Source organism: Henckelia pumila, chromosome 1 (assembly GCF_033568475.1).
Source record: "Henckelia pumila isolate YLH828 chromosome 1, ASM3356847v2, whole genome shotgun sequence".
In the NCBI taxonomy this organism is placed as follows: domain Eukaryota; kingdom Viridiplantae; phylum Streptophyta; class Magnoliopsida; order Lamiales; family Gesneriaceae; genus Henckelia; species Henckelia pumila.
This window is the reverse complement of record NC_133120.1, coordinates 60713737-60741596: the sequence shown is the minus strand read 5'-3', so window position 1 is coordinate 60741596 and position 27860 is coordinate 60713737. Positions and strand designations below refer to the sequence as shown.

The following is a 27860-nucleotide window of genomic DNA, read 5'->3' as shown; positions in this document are numbered from 1 at the left end:
CGCATAATTAATCTGTTGGTTAATTGATATTGACAGTCAAAGAAGAACTAATAGTTCAGTTGTCATCACAACTGAACTCATCTTAAGAATAAAAATTCAAAGTGATGTATACACCTCTCTCTAAATGCACTAAACGATCCAACAGATTTCGGACACACAATTTTTTTTATGCTAATAAGTTTTTATATTATTTTCAGTATTAACACGGTGAATTAAATATTCAAAAGTTTATATTAAAATAAAAAATATTTAGTAGTTTAAATTTTTTTAATACTAGATAATATATGATAATTATAGATAAAATACAAATAAGGTACTCACTCCGTATTCTTTAGCCATATTAATATTGTGAAAAAAAAATTTGCATAGATATTGATGATACAACTATAATTTTCATTTAGATTTTACCAAATTAATTGGAAATTAGTACTAAAAGTCTAAACATATTTTATAACCAGAAACTCATGTTAAATATTTTGCTATTTCATTATTTATTTTACAATTAGAGTCTCCAGGCCTGAGTCAATTGATTAATACAAAGGAGAACTATTATAATTGTACGTATCATTTCATCGTTATATTTGTCAGGGCCAGAATTGCGTTTTAGTTTTCTCAATTGGATCGTGTAACCTGAAGAGATAGACGATCAAACAAGTGAAACGACAATTATTAACATTATCTCTCTACCATCAATACAACACAAAAATCTTACAAGATTATCTAACGAATCAACTTTCTAAACTAGATCTGCTATTCGATTTCATCTATGAAAAGTAGTACTACCTTTTATGCAAAATAATTACCTTTCAATCTAAATATAAATCGAGTCGTTCATAAAGTAACATACTCTCGATATAATCATTGCTCCCCGATAATTCTTCCTCATAATCACACGAACGATCAAATATCAAAATCGTTGGACATGAAGCATGTACGAAAACGGCATGTAACATGAGCTGAATCGGCTAGCCTTGATCAATGGGTCCACCGTGTACACAAACACATTGAATTCATGACTCATTAAATAACCCCCAACCAACACCAATCTATCCCCATCCACCCCTATTAAAACCATCCCTTCAACCATATCACCACACACTCACACACGCTAACTTACGTGAAAAAAGTGTTTCCCAAAGATGGAAGGATCAAGAAAGTGTAGCAGAGTGAAGGTGACGTCACTTTTGAGTGTGGTTTCGAGCAAGCCCATCGAGCCCGGGAAGGTCCACAAATTCTCTAAGCTGGATCAAGAGATGGGCCTGCGGAAGGTCCAAGTCATTTTCTACTACGAGTCCAACCCATTTATCCACGGCCCGATGTCGGACCAGCTCGACAATCTCCGGGTCTCGTTGTCCCAGTTGCTGAATGAATACCCGGTTGTGACGGGTCGGTTGACCCGTGACCCGGAATATGGCGGGTGGCAGATCAAGTGTAACGATGCGGGGGTTAGGATGGTTAGGGCCAGGGTGGGGACCACGCTGAACGAATGGCTGAGATCGGCCGATGCCGAGGAGGAGCAAGATCTGATGGCCTGGGAGGACATGCCCCAAGATCCGAGCTTCTGGTCTCCCTTTCGGATCCAGGTACAACAAAATGGATCCATACTGTGATTAATTTTTATTTGATTGTTATTAATATGATTTTGATATGGGTCCGGTTGAATTAATTGGGAAATATATTTGGTAGATGACTATCCACATAATTCGATTCCAAAATAGGGCCTACTTGTTTTCAAGTATAGAGGATTTCCGGTACACTCCAATTTAAAGATATGATCTTAGATCTACTCATTTTGTAGGGAATATTATTTTTCTGTTTTTTGTTGTTTTTTTCCTCGTTTTTTTTGCAATTTTGATATTTTATATTATCGAAATTGAGTTTTAGGAAAAATTGTTTTTAAATCCTTTGTTTTGTAATTAGTCATTTTTGCATGAGCGTTTATGTGTCGCTTGACACATAGCGTCATGTTAGTGCTAAACCAACTCTACGTTCACAAGATAGTGGCAAATAACTAAATGATTAAAAAAAGCAAAGATAACAAACTGAAAAGAAGAAGAAAATCACAAAGAGACCAAATTTCCCCATTTTTAAAAATATTTTCTCACGGTTAATACTTGTAAGGTGTTTTTTAGTTTCAAAAAATTCCCCTTTCTTTGGTCTAGATGACTGATTGTTAAAAAATGTTTAGTAGATATTTATCAACTTTTTAGGGCTTATGTTATTCAAGTAAAGAATTAAGGTGATCGCAAATCCTCGAATCAAAATATAAAATGGATTATCAAGTTTATTATGTGAAAAATGTTGATCGTACGCTATATTTTATGATTTATTTATCCGGCTCAATCTTTATTACGTATTTATTAATTATTTATTTAAATAGAAAGAACTAAATATTATATGACTAAAACCAAGGAACTAATTTCATATTATTCCATTGACAAATAATCTAATAAAATTTTGAAAACCAAATAATCTAATAGTTTTAATAAAAAAATATTTTAGATTTCAGATTCAATATTTTTGAATTAATAAATTAACAAAGAAAACTATTCCAATTTGACTTTGACCGGTTGACAATAATTTTCTTTAAGCCAAATAATTGATTTTGTCTTTTTTAAGCAAGCAGATAAAAATTATCTTCCCCTTTCATCTAATTAAAATTACTTGTAAATTTATAATCCACGTAGCATATATATAAAATATTATTCTTTAATTTTTAAAATTCCTAATGTAAACGAGTAAAACAATGAATTGTTATATTATAATAATTACTTTGTGCAGATAACCAATTTTGAATGTGGAGGCATGGCTATTGCCCTCAGATGCCATCACATGCATGCAGACATAACAAGTGCAACCCTACTGATCAAATCTTGGACCGACGTTAACCGCGGCCAGCCGCTCCTCCACCCTCCTGTCTTCCAACTCTCCGCGCCTCCCGCGGCCCACGGGATCCCTCCACCGGGAACCGTGCCGAAGTACCATAGGAAAATGGCAACTCTAACAATGAAATTCTCCAGCAAATCTGTCGAAAAATGCATGTCACTAGCTCGAAACGAGTGCCCAGATGCCGATCCCTTCGACGCCCTAGTGGCATTGCTATGGTCGCGCATCACGAGGTGGCTGGAGCCGACATCTTTCGATGGCCGGAAACAACGCTCCCTTTCGTTGTGCGTGGACTTGAGAAATCGAGGACCTAAGTCCGTGCCACTCGGTTATTTTGGGAATGCTATGCGTTTCTCGTCAGTTTCGGTAGACGTGGAGGATCTGACGAGCCGTGGTATCGGAAAAGTGGCGAATTCCATCCACTCGCGCGTGAAGGGAGACGACGAATTGCCCTATGGGATGTGTGATTCTGATCATGAGTTAGGATGTATTAACATGGAACACATGCTTGATGTGGATAATGGGCAGTCGCTCACATACGCCGCGAGGTTCGACCAAGGGAAGGAGCCGGTGCATGTGAGTTATAGTGTGGGGAATGAGGAAGGGAAAGGTTTGATTATAGTGATGCCTGCACGAGAACCCGGATTAGGGCGAACTGTCTCGGTTACACTGCCGGAGGAACAAATTGCGAACCTACCGACGGATCATGAGATACTAGACTTGGAACCTACGATGATAGTCAGTGGAGAGCTATGAATTGACCATTTTTTTAGTTGGATGAGTTCGATCGAGCACAACTTTAATTATTTCTTTTGATGAGTGTTTAATTTTGAGTTACGTAATTTGAACACTTTAATTGAGTTCTCCAGTCCAGAGCGACTCATCTTCAATAAGTGTTTAGAATTCTTGGTATTTGTTTTGCAATTTTTAAGATACATTTTTTACGACATTGGATAGCATTTCATCAACACCACATGGATAAAAATATCAAAAATTGCTAAAAGAGTAAAAATATCAGATTGAAATTCGATAATATAAAGAACAAAAAAGTGAAATGAAACAAAGACACGTGATATCAAAGTTGTAATTTTTCTACTAATTATACAATGAGTAGGTATTTATGAGATGGATTTATATTCGTCAGTCGAATTGATCCGATTTATATTTACAGTTAATATAATATTTTTTTTACATAAAAATTAATATTTTTTTACGAGACATCGGGCTGAGAGACATCGGGTTGAGAATATGTTTTGCAAAATTGTTATATAAGACGAAAATGCCTTAACCAATAACAAATCAACTAAGACTTACATGTATATTAAACTATACACAAGTTGTTATCATTATTATTATTTTAATTTATGGTAAAATGCTTCGTTTCGAAATTTACATGACCAAATCGGGGAAGCATGTAAGTAGGCGGTAGGCCATAACATCCCATTATGTATACTTGACCATGTGGAACCGAAGTAAGAACAATGTTGTATGATTGAGTTCTAGCGCTTGTTATTTTAGCAAAAGTTATAATTGGTGGTAATAGTGCAACTCAAATCTTAAAAAATGGGGACAATTATTGTATCTCAACAATCTCCCTCCCAATAATTGCACTCATTGCAATTAATGGCGGAACCAGAAATATCTATCTACCCGAGTTAGAATTTTAAGCCCTCAAATGCTTTAATTTTTTGAATTGAGTTACCCGAGCTAATATCAAATTAATCCAAAATTATTCAAAATAATATATAAAAGATTTCAAAAAATATTTGTGCAACCCGGGCTAAACATATGTAGTTCCGTCCTTGATTGTAATCAATGTGAATCAAACACATGTCATGGTTTCTTATACTAATTGTAGGACCGAGTGCTTGTCGTATTACCTAAAGCTATAGTGAGAACTATGACAATTATTGCATCTCAACATGTTCCTCAAAACCCAAACAAAAAATGTTTTTCAGTTTTGGTTCAGAAACGGAATCGGAAACATGGACTTGAAATTCAACATCGATTCGTGAAATTCAACATCGATTCGTAAAATAAGAAACCGAATCGTGTAGAACCATAAGTACTGAAAGGTTAGGTTAATCTTAAATTTTAAGTAGTATACAATAAATACCTTAAATTATATAAGTAAGTATGTACAAACTAAAGTTAACAATATACAAGTATTACTAGAGGCTAAATTTTACTGATTTTTTATGGCATGATTGTTGACTAATTAGTTTAAGAGAATATTTTTTTAGTCAAATAACTTTTCAAATATTGTTTATGGTACACTAACTTTTAGTTTTCGGCTATTTTGGTCCAACGACTAAGGTGACACCAAAAAATACTGATGTTACATAAAAAAATTATTATGTGACATCGAAAAATACTGACGTGCCAAGCTACCACGTCAGCAATTGAACCAAAATTATCGAAATTAAAAAGTTAATGTACTAAGAACATCCCCAATGGCAGCTCTTTTGAGCTGCCATTGGGCTTATGTGGCATATTTTTAAAGAGCTCCCCCATAGTGGGAGGAGCTCTTAAAATGTCAGAGCAAAGGCGCTCTTGCTGTCAAGAGCGCCCTTTGCTTTCTCTTTTTTTTAATTATTTTTTATTATTTAAATATATATAAATATAACCATTATTATATATATATATATTATATATATATACACTTTTCTTTTGTCCTCTACAGTTTTTTTCTTTTTTTTATCGGTTACTTTTTTTATGTTTTTAATTATTTAATATTATATATTAAAAAAACTTTGAAATTGAATTAAAATTATATTTATTTTTTTATGAAATATATTTATTAAATATTTATAAAAATTATATTTATGTTCTTTAATGATAAAAAAATACACAATTTCATTAATAAAATTAAACTATTTATATAAATTATGTATATATAAATATATAAAATAAATTGATAGTTGAGATATTTGAATTGAGTGTGGGGTCCATAAAAAAGTTGTTTAAATTTTTTGTTATAATGGAGAATTGAATGATGTTTTATGTTTTTAAGGTGGCGTTGACGTGGCGGAGTGAGAAGCATGAAAAAGCTCTCGGATAGTTGTTACTGCTGTGGATGCCCTAAAACCAAACTTTGAAAAGTTAATTGACTAAAATAAAAAAATGAAAAAGTTAATGGAGCAAAAAAATCATTTTTTCTTAGTTTAATTGCCCACATATTGTCTAGTTATTCTTTTAAACATTTTATTTTAAAAGAATAAAATTTTATAAACATGAAAGTCAATCAACCTGAATAATATTGAGGGTTAGGAACGACATTTGAACCAGTAGGAATATTTTGTGGAAAATAAGATGAGTAAGAAAATTCAGAAGGACGAGGGTTGAGACGAGAACGAGATTGCGAATTTTGAAAGTTTGAATTTCCTTTTGTATTTGGAACCCAAATCATTGTTGAATGAACCAGAGAATTGATCTGTCATTTGATTTATGGAGTAAAATGTACGAAAATATTTCAAGGAGAAATTGGAATGAAGACATGAAATCAGATTCATGCCTTTTATAGTTGATTTTATTTTTATTTTCTATTTTTTAAATAAAATTAAATTATTTTTTAAATGCATATCTTATCTAATCTTATACAGATTCCAAGATTTTCTTCTGAAATTGCATTCATATCAACTTTATTTTACCTTTTAATTAAAATAAATTTATATATAAAAAAATTTGTGTGGGGAGAGGGTGCGTAGAACGCATCCCCCAACACAAAAAAAATTAAATTTTTTAAAATAAATAAACAAGGTTATACCTGCAGGCTGCAAGCGTTGCAACCTGCAGGTCCTAAATTTTTTTTTTTTTAAAAAAACCCATCGTTGCGGGTACCCTAATTGAAAAGACTTAGTATATTTTATAGAATAGTTGTCAAAACACATATTTATTCTTCAAAAAACTTTTAAAATATTTTATAAAAAATTTTAAAAAACACTTTTATGTAAAAAAAAATATTTTATAAATATATGTCCAAACGGAACCTTAGTGTCCAAGGCACTGCCTTGATTTTTTCAGGGTTCACCTCTATTCCTCGTTGGGACACCATGTACCCTAAAACTTTTCCCCCTGGAACTCCAAAAGCGCATTTTTCAGGGTTTTAGTTTCATTCGATACTTCCTCAATATCTCAAAACTTTCACTGAGATCGTCTATATGTTTGACAGCCAAGACACTTTTTACCAGCATGTCATCGATATAAACTTCCATACTCCGCCCGATTAATTTTTCGAACATTTTGTTGACTAGCCTTTGATATATGGCCTCTGCATTCTTCAATCCGAATGGCATCACTTCGTAACAATAGATACCTTGATCGGTAATGAAGCTAGCTTTCTCTTGGTCTTTGGGTGCCAAAGCTATCTGGTTGTAACCTTGATAAGCGTCCAATAAACTGAGCAATTCATACCCGGCAGTGGAATCAACCAGTAAATCGATCCGTGGTAAGTGGAATATATCCTTGGGGCAAGTCTTGTTCAGGTCGGTAAAGTCTATACACAAACGCCATTTTCCTCCTTGTTTAGGAACGAGCACCACATTTTCCAGCCACTCGGGGTACGAAACTGGACTGATATACTTGTTCTTTACAAGCTTCTATACCTCGTCCATAATATGCTTGTTTTTTTCTGCTCCAAAAGATCGTTTCTTTTGCTTTAATGGTTTCATCCTTGGGTCCACATTGAGGTGATGGAGGGCGTATTCATATGGTATTCCTGGTCATCAGTCACCTTGCCAAGCAAATATATCCGCATTCTTTCGTAGGAAAACTGTTAGTATCTCCTCTGACTCAGGGGTCATGTCTGTGCCAATCTTAAGAGTTTTTTTGGAATTTCCTGGGGTTATCTCTATTCGCTTAAGCGCTTCGGTGGCCTCCAAATTTTTCTTGCTTTCAAGCTCTTCTTCGACGGTATGCACTTTCAAGCTCTTCTTCGACGGTATGCACTTCATTATGTGTGGATTCAATTGCACTCGGCTGCTTCCTCTTCTTCAATGAAATCTCATCCGTCCTTGTTTTTCTTTTGCAGTTGGCTGAATTCTGCAAAATGTTTGCATGACATTCGCGAGCCAGCCTGCTATCACCAACGGCCTCACCAACACCCTCAGACGTGGGGAACTTCAACTTCATGTGATAAGTTGATCCCACTGCTTGGAACATGTTTAGACTTGGGCGTCCCAATATGACATTATATGCGGAGGAAGCGTTTACTACGAGAAACTTCATCATTTTCGTAACTCTCCTTGGATAAGATCCTAGGGAAAGAGGAAGGGTAATCTCCCCTATCGCTTTCACTACTTCTCCAGAGAATCTTACTAAAGGGGTGTTAATGGGTGTTAGCTACGCATTGTCTATTCCCATTTTAGCAAATGCATTATGGAAAATGATATCCGTCGAACTTCCAGAATCAATCAGTATTTTTTTCATCCAGAAGTTGGAGATTGTAGCGGAAATAACTAATGCATCATTGTGCTCAATTAATGGAAATTCTCTATCTGAATCAGTGAATGTCATTTCTATGGAGACTTTTGACACTTCACAAATGTCTTGGTTTTGAACCTGGTGGGGAGAGTGATATGGTCTTTGGGCATTTCACAGAACGGCCTTTCTTGCTCTGTTTGAATCGCCACAGGCTGGGCCCCCAGTTATTACAGTGATAACCCCTAGTTGGCAGGTTCTCATGGGAAGCTCCGCTCCGTTTGCCTTGTGCATCTTGATTTTTTTGAGGTTCCCTGTTTCTGTGGTTATCACGGGGCTTGGCATCTCCCTGATGTTGGTGAGATTTATTCTCAAAATCTTTTAAGTAGCCATGCTTGATTAACTTCTCTATCTCCGCCCTTAAGCTGAAACAATCTTCTGTGGAGTGCCCTCTGTCTTTGTGAAAATGGCAATATTTGTCGGATTTTTGTCTCTTTGGGTTGTCTTTCATCGGCCGCGGTGGCTGCAGCAAGCCTTGCTTTTCTGCCACCATTATTATATCAGTAAGACGTGCATTTAAAGGCACGTGCTGAAGATGAGGGCCCTGGAATCCTCGTTTCTCTTCTTTTTGGTTTTTTCTCGGCTTTTCCTCCTCTCTTCTTCTTTTACCCAAATATCGCGGCTCGACAGTTTCCTCAATGCGTATGTATTTTTCGGCCCTTCCTAGTAGTTCTTCTAGGGTACTTGGGGGTTTTCCTACTATGGACTCTTTGAACTTCCGGTGTCGTAGGTTTTGTTGCATAATTCCTGCTAGCAAATCATGATTGACGTGCGGGATTTCATGGACAGCTTGAGTGAAATGTTGCACAAATTCTCTTAAGGTTTCTCCCTCCTTCTGTACTATCGAGAATAAGTAAGATGCAGTCTTTTGGTATTTTCGGTTAATAGAGAATTGATGGAGAAAACGCTGAGTGAATTGCTCCAAGCTTGCAATGGTGCCTGTTGGGAGTTTATTGAACCAGGTCAAAGCATGATCTGAAAATGTAGTCCGAAAGATCTTGCAATAGGCAGCATTGATGTGTTCGTATAGATCAGCCTTTGCGTAGAACTTATCCAAGTGATCTTGAGGGTCTCCTGTTCCATTGTATTCTGGCAGATTTGCTATCTTTACTCCTGCAGGGAGTACTTCAGCTAGAATGACAGGAGTGAACGGGCTGCGTCGGATTGGTATGATTGTCAAAGCACTCTATCCTTTCTCTTCAGTATGAAATTCTGTGCGCATGAGCCTGCTGTTATATGACTCATCTTCTTTTAACATTGTTTCCCATCTTGGATTCGAGAGTGGCACCCTGTTCATCTCAATTTCCTCTCTCTCTCTCTGTGTGCCTTATTTCTTGGTCTTAAGGGAGAGGTAGCTCGCCATTCATACTTTGATTGTTCTCCTGATTTGTCTGTTGTGCCACCAGATAATGTGTTATTGCTTCAGTCGCTGCACGTGAGGTAGCCTACTCCAACATGGCTTTCAATGCATCAGGAGTGATACGGAGCTCCTGTTGTGGCGGGGGGGGGGTGGGACAGGAGGTCGAACCTCCTGACTACCTTCATTGTTACGGGTGGTATGAGAGCGTGTTTGCATCTTCAGTGAATAGGTGACTTCCCACAGACGGCGCCAATATGATGAAGGTTACAAAATTGAGTAACCAAATCAGCAGAGTTCGGGTGATCTTTGAAAAAGAAGATATGAAGTCGTGTGGTCTCCTGCTTCTTGGGCCACCTGATAAAATTGGATGATCTCATAATCTTCTCTGGGCTGTCACCTGCTTCACGAACAAACGTTAGAGGCACCGGGTGATCCTCTCAAGTCAGTGATCTGCTCCGCGATAACAAAAGTTGAGAGATTGAGAATGAGAAACAAATCAATTACCTTCAAAATGAATCCATCCTCCGGTATTTATAGGAAAGTAATTTTCTTAATTGAAAATTAACCCCTCTAGGGTCTAAAATGACTATTCAACCCTCATTGGGTTTAAAAATTAAGAATTGGTCTTTTTAAATTTTAATTTTTACAAGTTAAGCTACTTATTTTATTTAATATATGTTTATATCCATCATAAATTTTGGAGGATGGTGTGTCTGTGAACCCAAGTAAGATTGAAGATATTAATAACTGGCTAGACCAGCCAATGTTTTAGATGTACGTAGTTTTCTGAGTTTAGTTGGTTATTATCCTTGGTTTATAGCCGGATTTCCAAAAATTTCGTTTCCATTGAACGTCTTAACAAGGAAATATGTGAATTTTATTTGGGATGAGGCATGTTGTCACATCCCGCGATCGAGACGTGTAATCGGAATTGTTTAAAATTTAACCAAATCATAAAAACAACAAGCCTCGTAGTACATTCTAAACCAAACTAGTTTATTTCATAAATAAACTCCAAAATAATCGTCTTTACAACTTAAAACTCCCAAAAATGAATAAAACTTGTGGAAGCGTCTTTCAACTTTAAAAAATCAGAATACTAACGATAAAACTCAAAATTAACAAACAGGTATAGATCAAAATAATCTCTTCTCATCAGCAATTCAAAACATGTCGTGTTCTTTCTCTTCTACTTGTTCCTCGGTATCATCTCAGAGGAAAGTAAGGGGGTGAGTGATATGGTCGTCACTCAGCAAGTGGGGACCTATCGATCATACAAACATCAAAATAGACATACATATATTCTCTTGAAAGAATTCAAGTTTGGCTTTAAAACATAATATAATTCATAGACATATTCATAACATACCATATCGTATCATGAGAAGGCATAACTTATCATAACGTAACTTGAATTATCGTAACATGACTTGACATACGTGAAGTGACTTAAATATCAATCTACCCGAGTTAGAATTTTAAGCCCTCAAATGCTTTAGTTTTTTGAATTGAGTTAACCAAGCTAATATCAAATTAATCCAAAATTATTCAAAATTAATATATAAAAAATTTCAAAAAATATTTGTGCCACCCGGGCTAAACATATGTAGTTCCGTCATTGATTGCAATCAATGTGAATCGAACACATGTCATGGCCTATTATATTAATTGTAGGACCGAGTACTTGTCGTTTTACCTAAAGCTATGCAAATCAAATCTTTAAACATCACAGCAGCTCTAACTACATGGTTCGAAAGCTGTAACAATTATTGCATCTCAACACGTTTCTCAAAATCCAAACAAAAAATGCTTTTGAGTTTTGGTTCAAAATCGGAATCGGAAACATAGAATTGAAATTCAACATCGATTCGTAAAATAATTAGAAACCGGAGCCGTGTAGAACCATAAGTACTGAAAGTTTAGGTTAATCTTAAATTTTAAGTAGTATACAATAAATACCTTAAATTATATAAGTAAGTTTGTGCAAACTAAAGTTAACAATATATTTTACTAGAGACTCATTTACTAATTTTTTATGGCATGATTGTCGACTAATTAGTTTAATAGAAAATATTTTTTTTGGTCAAATAACTTTTCAAAGATTGGTTATGGTACACTAACTTTTAGTTTTCAGCTATTTTGGTCCAACGACTAAGGTGACACCAGAAAATGCTGATGTCACATCGGAAAATGATGACGTGGCACCAAAAAATACTGACATATCAAGCTAGCTACCACGTCAACAATTGGACCAAAATCATCGAAATTAAAAGTTAGTGTAATAAAACCATAATTTGAAAAGTTAATGGACCAAAATAAAAAATAGACAAGTTAATGGACCAAAAAAAATCATTTTTTCTTAGTTTATTTGCCCACATATTGTCTCGTTATTCTTTTAAACATTTTATTTTAAAATAATAAAATTTTATAAACATGAAAGAAAATCAACCTGAATATTATGAAGCAACAACTATCTACCATTTGTCCATTTGGAGGCCAGGGAAGGGAGTTGATACGACGTTTTCAATCAACAAGAGCCCATTATTAATGAACCAACAGTTACAGATTGGGCCGAACAAAGGATAATTATGAACGAAGTGGACCAGAATAGAAATATCTAAGGCCCAAAAACATGCGCAAAGAAGAGAGTGAAATTATGTGCATCATTCTTCTTGGATGTAATAAAAGGGGTAGCGGGCATTGGGGATGAGCTCAAACCCGTTAAGGGGCTTGCGGATTAGGCCTCGAGCGGTGAGAGGGGCAGAGGGACCTTAGGGCTAAGGGGGAGAAAGAATCTTTGTGGAGTCACGTTGTATGCAGGCCCTCTTGGGACGCCCAGACCTCGGCTCTGGGGACTCGTCCTAGGCTGAATCTTGGGCACTAGCACCCGAGGTAGAAGAAGTAGGGTGAGTATGAGACATAATTGAAAAGTGGGTGAGAGAAATATGAGAATGGAGGAGAACAAGCGGAGCGAGAACCACAAAAATGGGAGATGAGGGGCAGAAGCACGAAGTGATGAAAACAAGAAAAATGCAAGGGAGAAGAGATGAAAATGAGCAAGGGACGATGCTTATATATGAGTAGGGGAGTGATCTTGAACGTCCACGTCGCCCAATATCATATGGATTCGAGGACCTTGAAAGATGTACCACTGGCCCAAAAAATCTAATGATCAGCCCATTATGATGGGTGTGTGTCATCTCGGGTAACCCTATTACATCGCAGATGTGATGCTCTGGGGAACAGCCTAGTTCAAAAAATCTTCAAAGAAGAGTGGCCGTGTTTAGGACGCACATATTGGGATCGAGACTCATTTGAATCAGGACAGCAAGTGAAACTCTAACCCGACTAAGGGAGGAGGGAACTGATGATTCCCCCATATTGTATTAGGTCCTGACCGAGGGGAAGAAATGGGTAGAGGCTCGAGGTGGTTTTGAACACCCCAAGACCTAAGATGGCAGCGAAAAGATGTCCTGTTGGTGTAAAGGGGTGACTAGGGCACCCAAGGACCTGGGATGATCAGAGTGAGAAGGCCGATATTGTGGAATGTAGGACCGAGGACTTGGGGAGACTTCCATGGGTGACCTAAAGGGTTGGTGCTGTCAAAATAAGTGTAGGAATAAAACGGGCGGATCCGAGTTACGGTGGCCCTGATCTGGAAAATGAGAGTGCTGGATGGAAAGGGCTGGGACATATGGTGTAGTGTTTTGGGGTAATAAGGTAAAGATCTAAGCCAAAAGATATAGAGTTGTAAAAAAGAAAAAATTTATATGCAAGCAAATCTAAAATGATCTTGTCAAGATTCCCTTGGATAAGGAAACAATCCTAGATAAGGAAATGAATTCAAAATGGGAAGACAATCCTTCAATCCGAGAAGGACTATTCCTAGGGTTCATCTATAAATAGAGGTATGCTCTATAATTCATGGGCACCTAATTATATTCATTCTTGAGTTTTCTTTATTTCGTGGTCCTCGTATTGACTTGGGCGTCGGAGTGTCTATGCCAAAAAACTCTTTTGATGCCTATTCACGAGTTGTTTAATGTATGTAGGTCACCGGATTAGATTCTGAGCTACGTTGAAAGGAAAGATCCCACGAAAAAAAGGTGGTCGTCTGCCGTACCTTTTTTAGTGTTAACAAGGGGTTGAATAAACACTTCAAATAATTATCTTTTCTGCTACTGAAAAACTGTGCTTCTGACTTTGTGAGAAACCGAAAGAAAATCTCTCTTGATGGTAAGTTTAGCAAACTACTTAAAAGTGCGAAATAAATATAAGACACTTTTGAAACAATGAAAAATCATTAGAAAAGAGATAACACACAAGGATTATTTCTGAAAGTTCGAAGGACAAAATACTTCTCTGTCTCTCCTTCTTCTGGAAATCCCTTTCTTCTGTTTCCAGAAGGTATCACTAGAAGACTTTGATAAGTACAACCCATATACTGTAGGACTGGGCGCTTACCGCTTTACCAAAATCTATAACTGTTGGTCATGGTGCAACTCAAATTTTTTAAACAGCACAATACCCCAATTGTCATGGTTCGATCGCTCTATCAGTAGGGACAATTATTACACCCCAACAACCTCTCTCCCAATAATTGCACTTCTTGAAATCAATGAGAATCGAACCCATGACCTTGGCTCTAATACCAACTGTAGGACCAAGCTCTTGTTGCTTTACCAAAAACTATAGCTGGTGGTAATGAGACAACTTAAATCTTTTAAACCACGTAGCAGCTCAAGCTACATGGTTCGATCGTTCTACCAGAAGGGACAATTATTGTATCCCCAAAATATACAAATCCACTTCCGCGGGTCTTATCTTTGCCTACTGAGACTCCTAGAAAATGACACACTAATATAATCAATGAATAATATGTGAAAGTTTTTTTCCACGGATTATAACTTCTTCACATTCTACAAATAATGCAATAATTGTTTGTGAGAAGCAGTAGCACAAGCAATCTTCTTGGTTAGATTAGACTTTCTTTGCGTGTTGGATTTTAAGACTTAAGATAAACTTGAGTCTCTTATGTCTTTTGAAGATGATAGATATTTGATAAGAATACATGTGAATCGGAGAGCATAATCGTATGATCTTGATGTCATATATATAGAAAATGTTTAACGTTAGGAGAGAAACAACTCCTTTCTTAAAAATGTACATGTATAACAGAAATTTGTTATTGTCTCATTCCAAAAATGGCAACAACAATAAATGATTTTTTCAAGATTCAATGAATGAATTGTAGTGAGAAAACACAACGGATTTATAAAATGAAATATTTTTTAAAAAAATACATAGGAGATATGCGACGCAGTCTATTGAAATTGATCACGTAAAATTTTTCTTTTGTAACCGAGGTATGTTTGTTAAGGACTAATACTTCTGTTTCTATGGTATGTTGATCTACTATTCTGGAAATTATGTAACACTGTTTTTACAAATGTCTACTTGTTTACTTTCTATAGGCAACAAAGTTCTTTTGAAGTACTCATTTTACTTATTTTCTAAGAGACAATAGTCTACTGATTTTCGTGAAGAAAACAAATCACCAAGAACTAGATTATATAACATTTTATCATTTTTTGGTGATGCGTAAACCTAGATTTTACTTAAAATAAGAGAAAAATATTAGTAACAACATAACATATAATTATGAAACTTGTTCACATCCAATAACAGAAAGCAGTAGAGAAATTAGGATGTTTTTATTCTTCATTTCATCTTCTTGTGAATCCATCTCTTGAAGATGTCTGTAGTTTTTGAGATTCCTGACTCTAGATGGGATAGGAAACCTTTGTCATGGTTGACTAGAAGGCTCTTCCCCTGAAGCAACATGTAGTGACTCTCTTTGGAATCACCTGCTAATAAAGAACTTAAGCATACAACTAAATCTTAAATAACATTACTCAGATAAATCAAGGGAAACTAGAATAAAAAGAAACCCAAATAAAAAACATCAATATGAAATACTGGTTAAGGTACAACCATATTGAATAAGTGTACCATAATACAACCCAAGTAAAACAACTGAACCAAGTAACCAGAATTTCAATGGCGATGCTCCTCACCTTGGGGCTGACTCCTGCTAGGATCATCCAACCTGAGGTTTTCCACACGGAATGGGGTGTTCAAGAGATAAACAAGGGTGTGAGCGTTAACGCTCAATACAAAAATATGAGTATAAAAACCTATATGTGCATGTATATGACGTGAACTGGGTAACTGGATCAACAAATAAACTCATGTTCAGACTGGAGGCGCTAGAGTGAATAGTACCAACTTGAAAAATACCCCTCTTGATGACTAGCACACTCATTCGGACGTAGATCTGGAATGTTCTAGAAACATCACAGCCCTTCCGACCCATCGGCCACTGTGACTCATGATGTCCAATCGTCCACAAACTAGGGCTGAGTGACCCTACTATATGTATGGCTATCTCTAAGGAGATCAACTCAACGGGATACATGGACATAAGAATAATACATGAATATCATGACAGATAAAATGCAACACATAAAAATGCATACTCAGCTGGATATCTCAGTCAGTACTTACGTCCCTCTATAGGTCAAGTCTAGGTGAACATTCTAGTATACAAACCTATAATCAAATGTATACCGTATCACTTATACAATTCTAAAAGTCATAACTAAGTTAGTAGATAGTCCCAAATTTATTAAGGATCTCGGAGTATTACTTGCGTCCGTCGTTAGCCCAGTGATGGTGATGACCCCAAACTCTAGGAACAACTTCGCTATGATCTCGTTAGTGCCTCGCTATTTCCTAGCCCTAGAGACAATGCCTAAAAAGACTAAAAACTAGATACTGAACGAGAGAGAAGCTGTGGAAATGAGAAACTGGAAATGGCAGCCTCATACCCTATTTACAGGCAAAATTTCGGACGTTACGAACTGGTTCAGAGCTTCCGATCTCTCATTCGGAGCTTTTGATCGCTACCCACTGAACGTATTTCCAGTTAATGGACAATTCACCATGACAATGCAGACAGAGTTCGGAGCTTTCGATATGAGGGTTCGAAGCTTCCAAACTCAACCCCGTCAAATTACCAATCAAAACCCTATGAATTCTTATCCAAAGGATATCGGATCTTTTGATTTCAAGTTCGGAGCTTCCGAACTGTACCCTCCCACTAAAATGAGTTCGAACATCCTGAATCTGATTTTCTACTTATTTTCCTCAAATAAGAGTTCTTTAATCTCATTTTATCAATTAAACATTCTTAGAAAGTTTAATTACTCAAAAAGAGTCGGGTTACTACATTTTTCCCACCTTAAAAGATTTTGTCCTCGAAATCAGAAAGATCTTAGAACATCATTTATTAAAATCAGAACTGATGTTATAACTAAAGTTTACAATGAAATGCAACATATGAATTACAATTTAAAACAACTCTGGATGCTTGGTACGCATGCGACTCTCGAGCTGCCAAGTGGCTTCTTCGGTACCTCGACATTGACTAGAACAAGAGGAATATTCTTGTTTCGCAAAACCTTGGAATTTCGGTCCTAAATGTGAATCGGTTTCTCCAAATAAGTCAGGTCCTCATTAAGTTGAACCTCTGACAGATATAGAATATGAGACTCATCCGCCACATACTGCCTTAACAGTTATACGTGAAACACATCGTGAATACTAGAATACAAGGTGGAAAAGCCAGTCGGTAAGCTAAATACCCAATGCTTTCCAGAATCTCAAATAGATCAATTAATCTCGAATAGAGCTTCTCTTTGAGACCAAATCTCAGAATTCGACAAAATGGAAAAACCTTCAGAAACAAATTTCCACTGGCTGAAACTGTAGAGGTCTATGCTTAGTTTTTGCGTAGCTTGCTTGTCTATCATGTGCAGTCTTGATTCGTTTCTTGATCTGATCGATAATATCAATAACCTATTGAATCAATTATGGTCCTTCTATCTGTCTCTCTCTGACTTGTTCCAAGAACAGTGAAGTACGACATCGTCGCCCATACAGTGCTTCAAAAGGTGTCACACCTACAGTGCGGTGATAGATGTTGTTATACGCAAACTAAATTAATGGCAAATGATCTTGAAAGCTAGACCAAAATCCATGGTACATTATTATAACATATCTTAAAGCATGCGAATTGTTCTCTCGGACTGACCATCTGTCTCAGGGTGATAAGCAGTACTCAAACTCAAAGTATTGTCCAACTCTCGTTGGAAACTTCCTCAAAATCTAGAAGTAAAACTGGGATCTCTGTCATTTTCAATACTCACAGGTACACTAGAAAATTGTACTATCTCTTGGATATACAAACGAGCCATACGATCAAAAGTGTTGTCTCAGTTATACGAAAGGAAGTGCGCTGACTTGGTGAGGCAATCCACCACTACCCAGATGGCATCACAATTCCTTGATGACAATGGAAAATGGGTCACAAATTCTATCTTGATATGCTCTCATTTACATTCAGGAATAGGTAGGCTAAGAAGAAAACCTCTAGATCTTTGGTGCTCAGCCTTAACCCTCTTACATACCAAGCACCTAGATACATACTGATAAACATCGTGCTTCATTATTTTCCACCAGAATCGAGTTCTCAGATCCTTATAAATTTTTGTGCTTCCCGAGTGGATGCTTAGTTTGCTCCGGTGAGCATGTGCTAGAATTTCATTTCTCAGCTCAGTATCTACCGGTACTACAATCCTTCTAGACAAACACAGTGTTCCGTCTACATGAACTGCGAATCCAGATGTGTTGTCTCCATTAGCTAGCCTAGATAACTTCCGCACTTTCGGATCATTAAACCAGGCTTCCATGATCTTGGAATACAAAGATGGTTCTGATAGGATTCTAGATACACGAAAACTCTCCATCCCTTTCTTGTGTCGGAAATGAAATTCCAACGAAAAAAATTCTTGGATAATAATGGCAACCACACTGTTTTGGAGAGCAGATAATATTACCTTGTGACTAAGGGCATCTACTGTGATAGTTGTTGACCCTGAATGATACTTGATCTCACAATCATAATATTTCAGTAAGTACATACATCTTCTTTGGCGCATATTCAACTCTACTTGAGTAAATATATACTTCAAGCTCTCGTGATAAGTGTAAATCTCAAATCTCTCTCGTAGAGATAATGTCGTCAAATCTTAAGAGCAAACACTTTGTTATCAGTTCCAGATCACGAAATGGATAATTTTCTTTGTGTTTCTTCAACTGTCTGGATGCATACGCAATCACATGACCATTTTGCATCAGAACACAACCCAATCCTAGTTTCGATGCATCGGTATATACAATATACCCTTCGGAACCTAACGGTAGAGCGAGCGCCGGTGCAGAAGTCAAATGCCTCCGAAGATCACCAAAACTTTCTTCGCAATTTGATGACCATTAGAATGTTACATACTTCAAGTGATTTGCGTCAAGGGTCTCGCCAACTGAGAGAAATTTGAGATAAATCATCGATAATAACTTGCTAGACCCAAAAAACTTCAGATCTCAGCCACCGTAGTTGGACGTGGCCAATTAAGTACAACCTCAATCTTGCTCGGATCCACAGAAATCCCTTCGCTGGATATAACATGACCAATGGATACCACTTGATCATTACAAAACTCACACTTACTCAAATTTTCATAGAGTCGGTTTGTTCGCATTGTTTGCAAAACAATCCCAAAATCCCTCGCCTGTTCAATTACGCTGCGTGAGTAGACCAGGATATCATCAATGAAAACCACAACAAACTTGTCCAAGTAATCCAAAAAGACACGGTTCATCATATCCATGAACACAGCTAGGCATTTGTCAAACCAAACGACATTACTATTCTTACAAAAGAACAACACTGGTGCACCCCAAGGTGACACACTCGGTCTGATGAACACCTTGTCTAGCAGTTCTTGCAACTGATCTTTCAATTCTTTCATCTCGTTCGTTGCTAACCTGTATGACACCTTAGAAACTGACGTGGTACCAGGTATCAACTCAATCCAAAACTCCACTTCTCTAGTTGGAGGTAATCCCACCACATCATCAAGGAACTCCTCTGAAAATCCCTTACCACTTCTACTTCTTCTAACTTCGGTCGAGGAAATTCTTGCTCTCCAAAGATACTCGCTAAGAAGCTTGGACACTCTTTGCTCAACAACCTTCAAGCCTTGCATACTGAAATCACATAAGGCGAACTCTCTCTCGATGCAGCATAGAATCCAAATGTCTCACCCTCTTACATCATTAAGGTGACTGTCCCCTGCCTGAAATCTATGGTAGCCTCGTGCTGAGACAATCAAAATCCATCCCAAAGATTACATCAAAATCTACCATACCCAACACAATAAAATCCGCACATAGTTTGTGACCTTGAACCTGAATCTTACATTTTCTCACAATACTTTTACTCTTCAATTCTTCTCCAGAAGGTAAAGAAACACTAAACCCCGAAATCGACTGATTTGGTACCACCCCCAACTTAGCCACAAGGTTCACAGATATAAAGAATGCGTAGAACCCGAATCAATCAAAACACAAGCAGGAAAACCAACAATAATAATTATACCTGTGACAATAGCAGAGTATCTATCCACCTGCTCCTGTGTCACTGTAAAAACTCTTCCTTTGAATGGATCCTTGGACTGGGGACAATCCTTCACAAAATATCCCTGCTTCTTGCAGAGAAAACAGACACTAGATCCCAGCATACACTGGCCTGGGTGAAACCTTCCACACTTCTGACATGTTGTTCTGTTGTCGGTCTTAGGAGCACTGTCGAATGCTGGTCGTGGACCTTGAGGCTTAGACTAAATTGCTAATTGATGCTGATGTTGCGGTATCCCATGGGACGGAGCCTGATATGGTCTCTTCATGCTAGGCCCGTGCTGGTCACGGCCCTGGTAGCTAGCCTCTTGTTTTGTGACTCCTTCAAAATGTCATCTTGTCCTTCTCCGACAGCATTTCTTGCCCCCACTCAGTCGGAAATCACGGCGGATGGCGGCATGCAGCCCCTCCATGAAATGTTTCAACTCCTCCTCCAGCCTTTCAAAAATCAAGGGCACAAAGTACCGCTCTCGCTCAAACTTCTTTACATACTCCGCTATACTCATGTTGCCCTGACAAAGCTCCAAAAAATCCCTCTCCAGCCTATTCTTGGTTCCCACAGTGAAGTAATTTCCGTTTAACACCTCCTTGAACTCGTTTCACATTAGTGTGGTTAGGTTCACTACAGATCGGGCACCCTGCCACCAGATACGAGCGTCATCCCGAAACATGAATGTAGCACACCTCACCCTATCCGCATCTGTCAGCTGCATGAACTCAAAAAAAGGTCTCCTGCAACCTAATCCACTCCTTTAACACAATTGTATCAGCCGACCCCTTGAACTCACTTGGCCCCAAATCCTTGAACTGCTTGAAGATGGATTTGGTGACTCTTGCAAGGCGGTTATTCCCACCATTGTTCGCTTGAGCCTGCAATAGCTGTTGTATCAACTTTCCCTGAGCACGACTCTGTTCTTGCATCAATGTATCTAATCCTGCCAGGAACTGGTTGTTCTGATCATTGGAATCATTATTGTTCTGTCCGCTACGTGCAGCCATAGTCCTGATATCCAATATTATCCACATCACTCATTCACGACTTTTACATAGTAAAAACGTAACCTTTAACATACCTAAATCGTAACTCTACATAATATCTTAAAACTCTATCATTGAAAACATTAAAACTTACGGACATGAAGACGAAACATCTGATTCGTTGGCGAGAAAGCATGCACGCGTTGTCTTAGTGAACTAACCTCTCTAATACCAATTGTAAAGTCCCCAAAACCCAAGGATGCTAGTAAACATACATTCTTTAAAATTTAAAAAAAAGTGAGGAAAATAAAAACATTCATTTAAAAAGAACTGTGTACCAAACAACTGTAATAAAATTTTCCACCAAACTTTTGCCGACATGCATAAAAGTTAAAAAAAATTTCTCCTCAAAAACACTTTAAATATGCACAATATAAGAAAATTCCTCTAACAGTGCGCTCGTGCATCAACCTCTCACCTGACCGGCTACTCCGCTTCTTGTCCTTCGACATACTCATCAGTAACATCGTTTAACTCATCATCACCTACACCATTAATCAAGCATTGTGAGTCTAAAGACTCAACAAAAACATACATATCTGTACATAGTAAAAACATAATGCATTGGTGTGACTAAGAACATAACATCATGCATTAAAATCATGGCATAAAACTTCTTCATCTTGTGTGATGAAATACATGCAATTGTAATAGCCACCATTTATGAGAACATGGGGCTCCCGTGATCACGATCGTTGTACAACAAGTTTATACATAGGGAATATAACATACTGGCCTTGGCCAATATGCGTCTCATCTCAGCCTTGGCCGCTTAAACTTTTATTCTTTGGAAGGGCCCCTCCGGGGCTCAATCCAGAGTACCAATCACGTACTACTACCACAAGAATACATACAACATCAAAATATTTTTCATGCATCATCATAACATCATCATTCATAACTTTCTGAAAAACAACAAAAAATCCTCATAAGCGTTAAAACATTCATAAACTTTGTCATCGTAAAATTTCCTTTCGTATCATGCTCTTAAAACTCTTCATGTTCAAATCATGCATGCTAAAATGAACTAAAAGCAAGCATGCCCTTAATAATTTCATAAAATTTCGTGTCTTTTATAATAACATAGGTTTCATGAAGAAATACTAGCTTATAATGTAATACCTAACTAAACTGATCCACGTGAGTCGTTCTTTCTATTCAAAACATCAAAACTTGAAAATCTTTCCATGAAACATCTTATAAATGGTTCCAACATCTTAAAAGACTTTAAAAATAATTTTAAGACCTTAAAATGACATTTAAAAGACAATTCGGGAAACCCCTAGCACTGAGACGCCCCCCGAAGGGCGCCTGGGCACTAAGGCCACGCCCAGGCAGCGCCTAGGCGCCCCAGCACCTCCTGCTGTGGAAAACGAAGGGTTTTCATGATTTTGGTCCCTTTTTCTATCTGTTTTTATTCCAATCCAAAAATACTCACTCACACATTGAAACTTTTGATCATACATACGAAAAACTTCAAAAAATGAAAAAGATTCAGCAAAAAACAACCATTTTCAAAAGATTTGCATCAAAACTTTACATTCAAGAATACACGAACCAAAAATCTAAGTTTCACACATCTTCTCTCATCAAATCTCAGAAATCTTTACACAAATATCAAGAACGATTCACGTTTCATAATTCTACATCATGTTCTTAAAAAAACATAAAAAATCATGCATTATACAATACATACATATCAACACGTAGAATTTTCATATCAAAATACCTATATTGTTGTATGGTGTTTTCAAAAGCATTTAAATTTTCCTGATCGTCGTAGATTGGGTATAATCTGGGCTTTGATAGCGATCTAGCCTCGAACAACGAGCAACGAAGGTTTCTTCCTAGCCTTTTGGTGCAAACTTTTGCAAGTGCGAGGGGGAAGGGAGAAGAGAGAGCGTAGACGCCGTTTGAGAGAAAATAATGAAGAGAAACTGGACGCTCACTCAGTTTGTAACTAATGGGCTTGAAAGTCGGCCCATTAGTTGCAAACATAGATTTTAAAAATTTTCCTCCCCTCAACTTAAAATTACTACTAAACATGCTTTTTAAAATAAAAATTGCACCAAACATTAAACTTGCAATAAAATATTATTTTAACCTCATTCGAATGCTATTCTTGTTCTCTCAGTCCAAAATTCATTCCAAACCTGAAAAAGTGAACTGACTTGCAACATTAAAACCTCAGACACATCTATCAACTTTTAAATCTCATAAATAAAATACATAAATTCATAAAAATCATTTAAAACCCTCATGTGTGAATTAGTGGACTACTCGACCTTACAATGGATCTCGATCTATGTGATCGTCATTAACTACCGTTGATTAAAAATCAGATTCCCAAGATATCGGAGATAGTTCAATCTCAACGCACCTCTTCGGCTTCCGTATGAGATCTGGACCATTTATTCCTAATCGATCTCAAGGTCCTTCTTCCCCGTGTAGCACTACTATAAATAGGGTGCTCACCTTCTTTATTTCGGAGATGTCGATGCTACCCACAGGATAGTGTCATGTGGATAGCATGGCGGGTTTTGATTGGTCCAAATCAGTGGGCTTCACGTGGGACCCATTAATTTGGACGAATCAGGGGGGACACGTCGCCTATAAAATAGTCCCCTATGGGCGGCATGTACAAAACCCTTCATTTCATTCTTTATTTTTCTTGAGTCAAGAGCTTTCTTCAAAATAGGAAGGGTCACGCCGGAAAAATGTGTGCAGATTTGCATCAATCCATCACTCCCGGCTCAAACATAAAAGATTTATAGTCATTGCTCACAAGACCAGACCCGGAGAAATTTTGGTATCATAAAAAAAAAAAAAAAAACTCGTCCTACATAATTTATATTAAGATTACATAAAAAAAAAAACATAAAAGGATGTTATTCAGGAAATATCCGATCAACTGGGTTGATCCTTCACTCCACTATACAATCCAAACACAGATTTCTTCGTCACACCAAACTATGTAATCAAGTCTACGCAGGATGACGTGCTTACTTCGAATGTTGAGAAATAGAAACGGAACACAGCAAGTTCTTCCGTCGCTATATCACTAATCATTGGATTTTATTTTATTTTATTTTATTTTTGTTAGCGGTAGAGGTTTTACGGATTTAAAATTTTTCTAGGGGGTCTACGAATAAGCAGAAAATAAATTATAGGCTGAATATTTCGCATGATCGTCATTCGTAGCTGGAACCAAACTGTTGAAACACCAAAACAAAAATGCTGTATTCGGAATTTTGATTGAACCATTCGAATGGGAAGTCAAAAACCATTGATTTTATATGGTTGAAATACATGCCAAATAACGAGGTTGTAGGAGCCATATTGTAATCTCGAGCCTGTTCCGAACTTTGCCAGTGGTAGAATTTTGATCGAGATTGGAGTTCCAGTAACAAATATCTTGAACAGACAGCAGGTTGAATGCAAATTTCTTCTTATGCAAGGTTGGCACGAAGCTGAATTTGAGATTCCCACGAATAAAAAATAATTGGATCAGAGTGAATGAATTTCAAATACTTCACTCTAAGCTGACCGTGTCTGTCTTGTTGGATTCTCGAGATCATTCTATCACCTCAATCAAATAAACAAAGTCTGGGATGTAATGAGATAGTTTCATGGTTGAAACTAGTTGATCCAGGATCATGTAAATTGAGTCCGAGCGAGGATGTGATTTGTCGGAAACCATAAAGCTATGTGTTGTGCTATTAATGTTGATCCAACTACACCCCGGCGATTTTCTCAACCCTCTTTCTTTCATCATCATCCGCACTTTAGCTACATTGTCCCACCTTTTCGAAGAAGCATATATGTTCGAAAGCCAGATATAGTTCGATGAGTTTTCAGGTTCTATCTGCATGAGGGATTTGTAGGCCAAATCCGCCATATAAGAATTACCATGGAGTGCAGAAGCAGACATAATGGCTCCCCAAATGCTGGGACCTGGTTCCATGGGCATGGTTTTAATAAAGTTCAGGGCTCGATCAAACTGGCCTGAGCTACTTAGCACATCGACCATACATGCACACATCTCCAATGTAGGTTCAACATCATAATTATACACACAAGATTCATAGATTCTGATTCCATCGTTAAACAATCCAGACCTACAGCAAGCCGAAAGAACTCCTACAACCACTGTTATATCGGGCTTAATTCCATTTTGAAGCATTTCATCGAAGAGCATAATTGCCTGCTGACCCTGGCCATGTAAACCATATCCGAAAATCATGGAACTCCAAGAAATTGCATCCTTATCAATACATTCGTGTTCAAATACTAGCCTCGAATAATGCAAACTTCCACATTTGGAATACATATCGATTAAAGCATTGCACAGAGAGGATTCATTATTCATCTCCCTCCTCACAGAAAAACCATGAATCTGCTTCCCACCCATTAAGCCAGTAAAGGAACTACAAGCTGGCAAGATAGTAACAAGTGATACCTTGTTCGGTTCGATTCGAGCTCCCCATTGCATTTCACGAAAATGAAGAAAGGCATCATCATAATTTTTAAACAGAACATAGCCATTGATCATAGCAGTCCAAGAAAAGACATTCTTATACTTTAATCGATCAAAAATCATTTTAGCTTCAAAAATTTTACAGTTCTTTGAGTACATATCAATCAAACAACAGCCAATATGAACTTCATCACCAAACCTAAAACTCGAATCCAACCCATTTTTCACAATGTAACAATGTAATTCCCTACCATAATCAAATCCATCAGTTTTATCACTTTTAGCATATTCGCCACACAGTGGAAGAAGCGTGGAGATAGTAAAAGCATCATATCTCAGGCCTTCAGCTTGCATTCCCTTTGCGAAGTCCCACAAACTGAAATAATCCAAAGCTTTCTCCGCTTTTTCCGAAGCCAGTTTTGCATAGCCTGCAAGCACCGTATTCCAAGAAGACACATTTCTGTGAGGCATTTCGTCGAACACCTTCATAGAATCTTCAAAGCTTCCACATCTACAATACATTGACATCAAAGAATTCCCCACTACAGTATCCAAAAGCAACCCATCTTTCAAACCCCTACCATGAACCATTTGTCCGACAAAAAAATCCCCGAATTCCCCAGCACTCTTTAAAATCACAGAGAAGGTAAATTCATCCGCCGAGGGCAAACTATAAAATCGAGACATCTCCCTGAAAATCTCAAAACTTTCGAGAAAGAGCTGGTTTTTCCCATACCCACTAAGTAACGTGTTGCAAATATGCAAGTTTTTAACAAAAAGCGAGTCGAAAAGGAGTCGGGCGTCAGCAGGTTGTTCAAAATAACAGTAGGAGAAGATGAGCTTCTGTGCAATGAGCGGGTGCTGCGTGACGCCCAAGTGGTGGGATCTGGCGTGGGATTGCAGGCTCAGACGCAGAGACTGGGTCTCAATGGAAAGAGCGAGGAGCTGGAAAATCGTGGTGAAGCATGATGTAGAATGGAGAGTGGGTGCAAAGGTATGCACCAGTGAACTTCTGTGGGTATATTTGAATAGTTTTTTCGAGGCAGAAACAATGGAGAAGGTGATCATATGACCGTAGGATTCCCCGGGTGAGCAGAAATGCGAGCGATTGTTTGTTGGCCTAACTTGAATTTGAATGTAGGATTCAAGGAAAAAAAAAAAAGGAAGATTTTGGTAAGGGGTTTATAATTAAAAAATCATCAGCAAATATTTTTCTTTAAAGTCAGTCCTTGACACACACTTATTTTTAGATTTAGCTCCATATGTCAATCATTTTAGTCAATTGCCCTCAAAGTCATGTGCAAGAGGCATTGTTCTTTCTTCAATTCTCTTCTTCTTCAATACTCGATGCGAACGAACGAGGAGTGAAATCTCAGAGGTCCGAAATCTCGTAAAAAATTACACTTGGACGAGCTGTGGTCTTCGTTTTCTGAAGAATTATGATCTCCTTCTATGGAGAACTGAGACCTCAAGTTCCCAAATAAGCAGGTTGGTGTTTTTTCTCTTTTGTTAATTTGAAATAAACTCCCAAAATTCTTCTCCGATTAAACCGATTATTTGCAGTTCTGAAATAATATAGTTCTCAATTCGTAGCTTTGAATCAGCCATGTTTAACAGTTTGTTTAAATTTGGGCCATTTTTTTATTTGGAGAAATTTTTGTAATTCTCATTAATGGTTTAAGTTTCAAAAATAATATAGTTTGAAATTTGTAGTCGGTTGTTGAATAATAGCTGAAAAATTGAGTTATTTTTATTTTCAAAATTTTTTAGAAAAACAATTGAGAAATTTTGTTTTTGCATTGAAAAGCAGCTAAGAAATTGTAAATTTTGCGTTGAAATTGAATTCTCCTTCATTATTGAATTTGTGTATAAAAGAATTCGAAATGCATAGCTTAGAAGAGATAATTGAATAGTATATGAGAAATTGGGAATTTTACAATTTTGAAAATTTTCCTATTCATTGTTGTGATGGTAGTTCATCGTTGAAATTGAATGATTCAAAATCTATTATGTTTTTGACTT

The 27860-nt window shown here is 37.2% G+C and overlaps 2 protein-coding genes across 2 annotated transcripts; one reads left to right on the top strand and one right to left on the bottom strand.

Annotated features, from left to right (window-relative positions):
- The first annotated feature begins 1087 nt into the window (after nucleotides 1-1087).
- Nucleotides 1088-3823, top strand: LOC140875269 (stemmadenine O-acetyltransferase-like). The gene is made up of 2 exons (XM_073278922.1): nucleotides 1088-1583; nucleotides 2782-3823. Exons 1-2 carry the CDS (start codon nucleotides 1140-1142, stop codon nucleotides 3640-3642), a joined length of 1305 nt encoding a protein of 434 aa, XP_073135023.1. The 5' UTR covers nucleotides 1088-1139; the 3' UTR covers nucleotides 3643-3823.
- A 20789-nt stretch (nucleotides 3824-24612) lies between these two features.
- On the bottom strand, nucleotides 24613-26958 carry LOC140875603 (pentatricopeptide repeat-containing protein At3g57430, chloroplastic-like). Its single transcript, XM_073279329.1, has one exon. The coding sequence runs from the start codon at nucleotides 26904-26906 to the stop codon at nucleotides 24936-24938; it is 1971 nt and encodes a 656-aa protein (XP_073135430.1). The 5' UTR covers nucleotides 26907-26958; the 3' UTR covers nucleotides 24613-24935.
- Nucleotides 26959-27860: the final 902 nt, after the last annotated feature.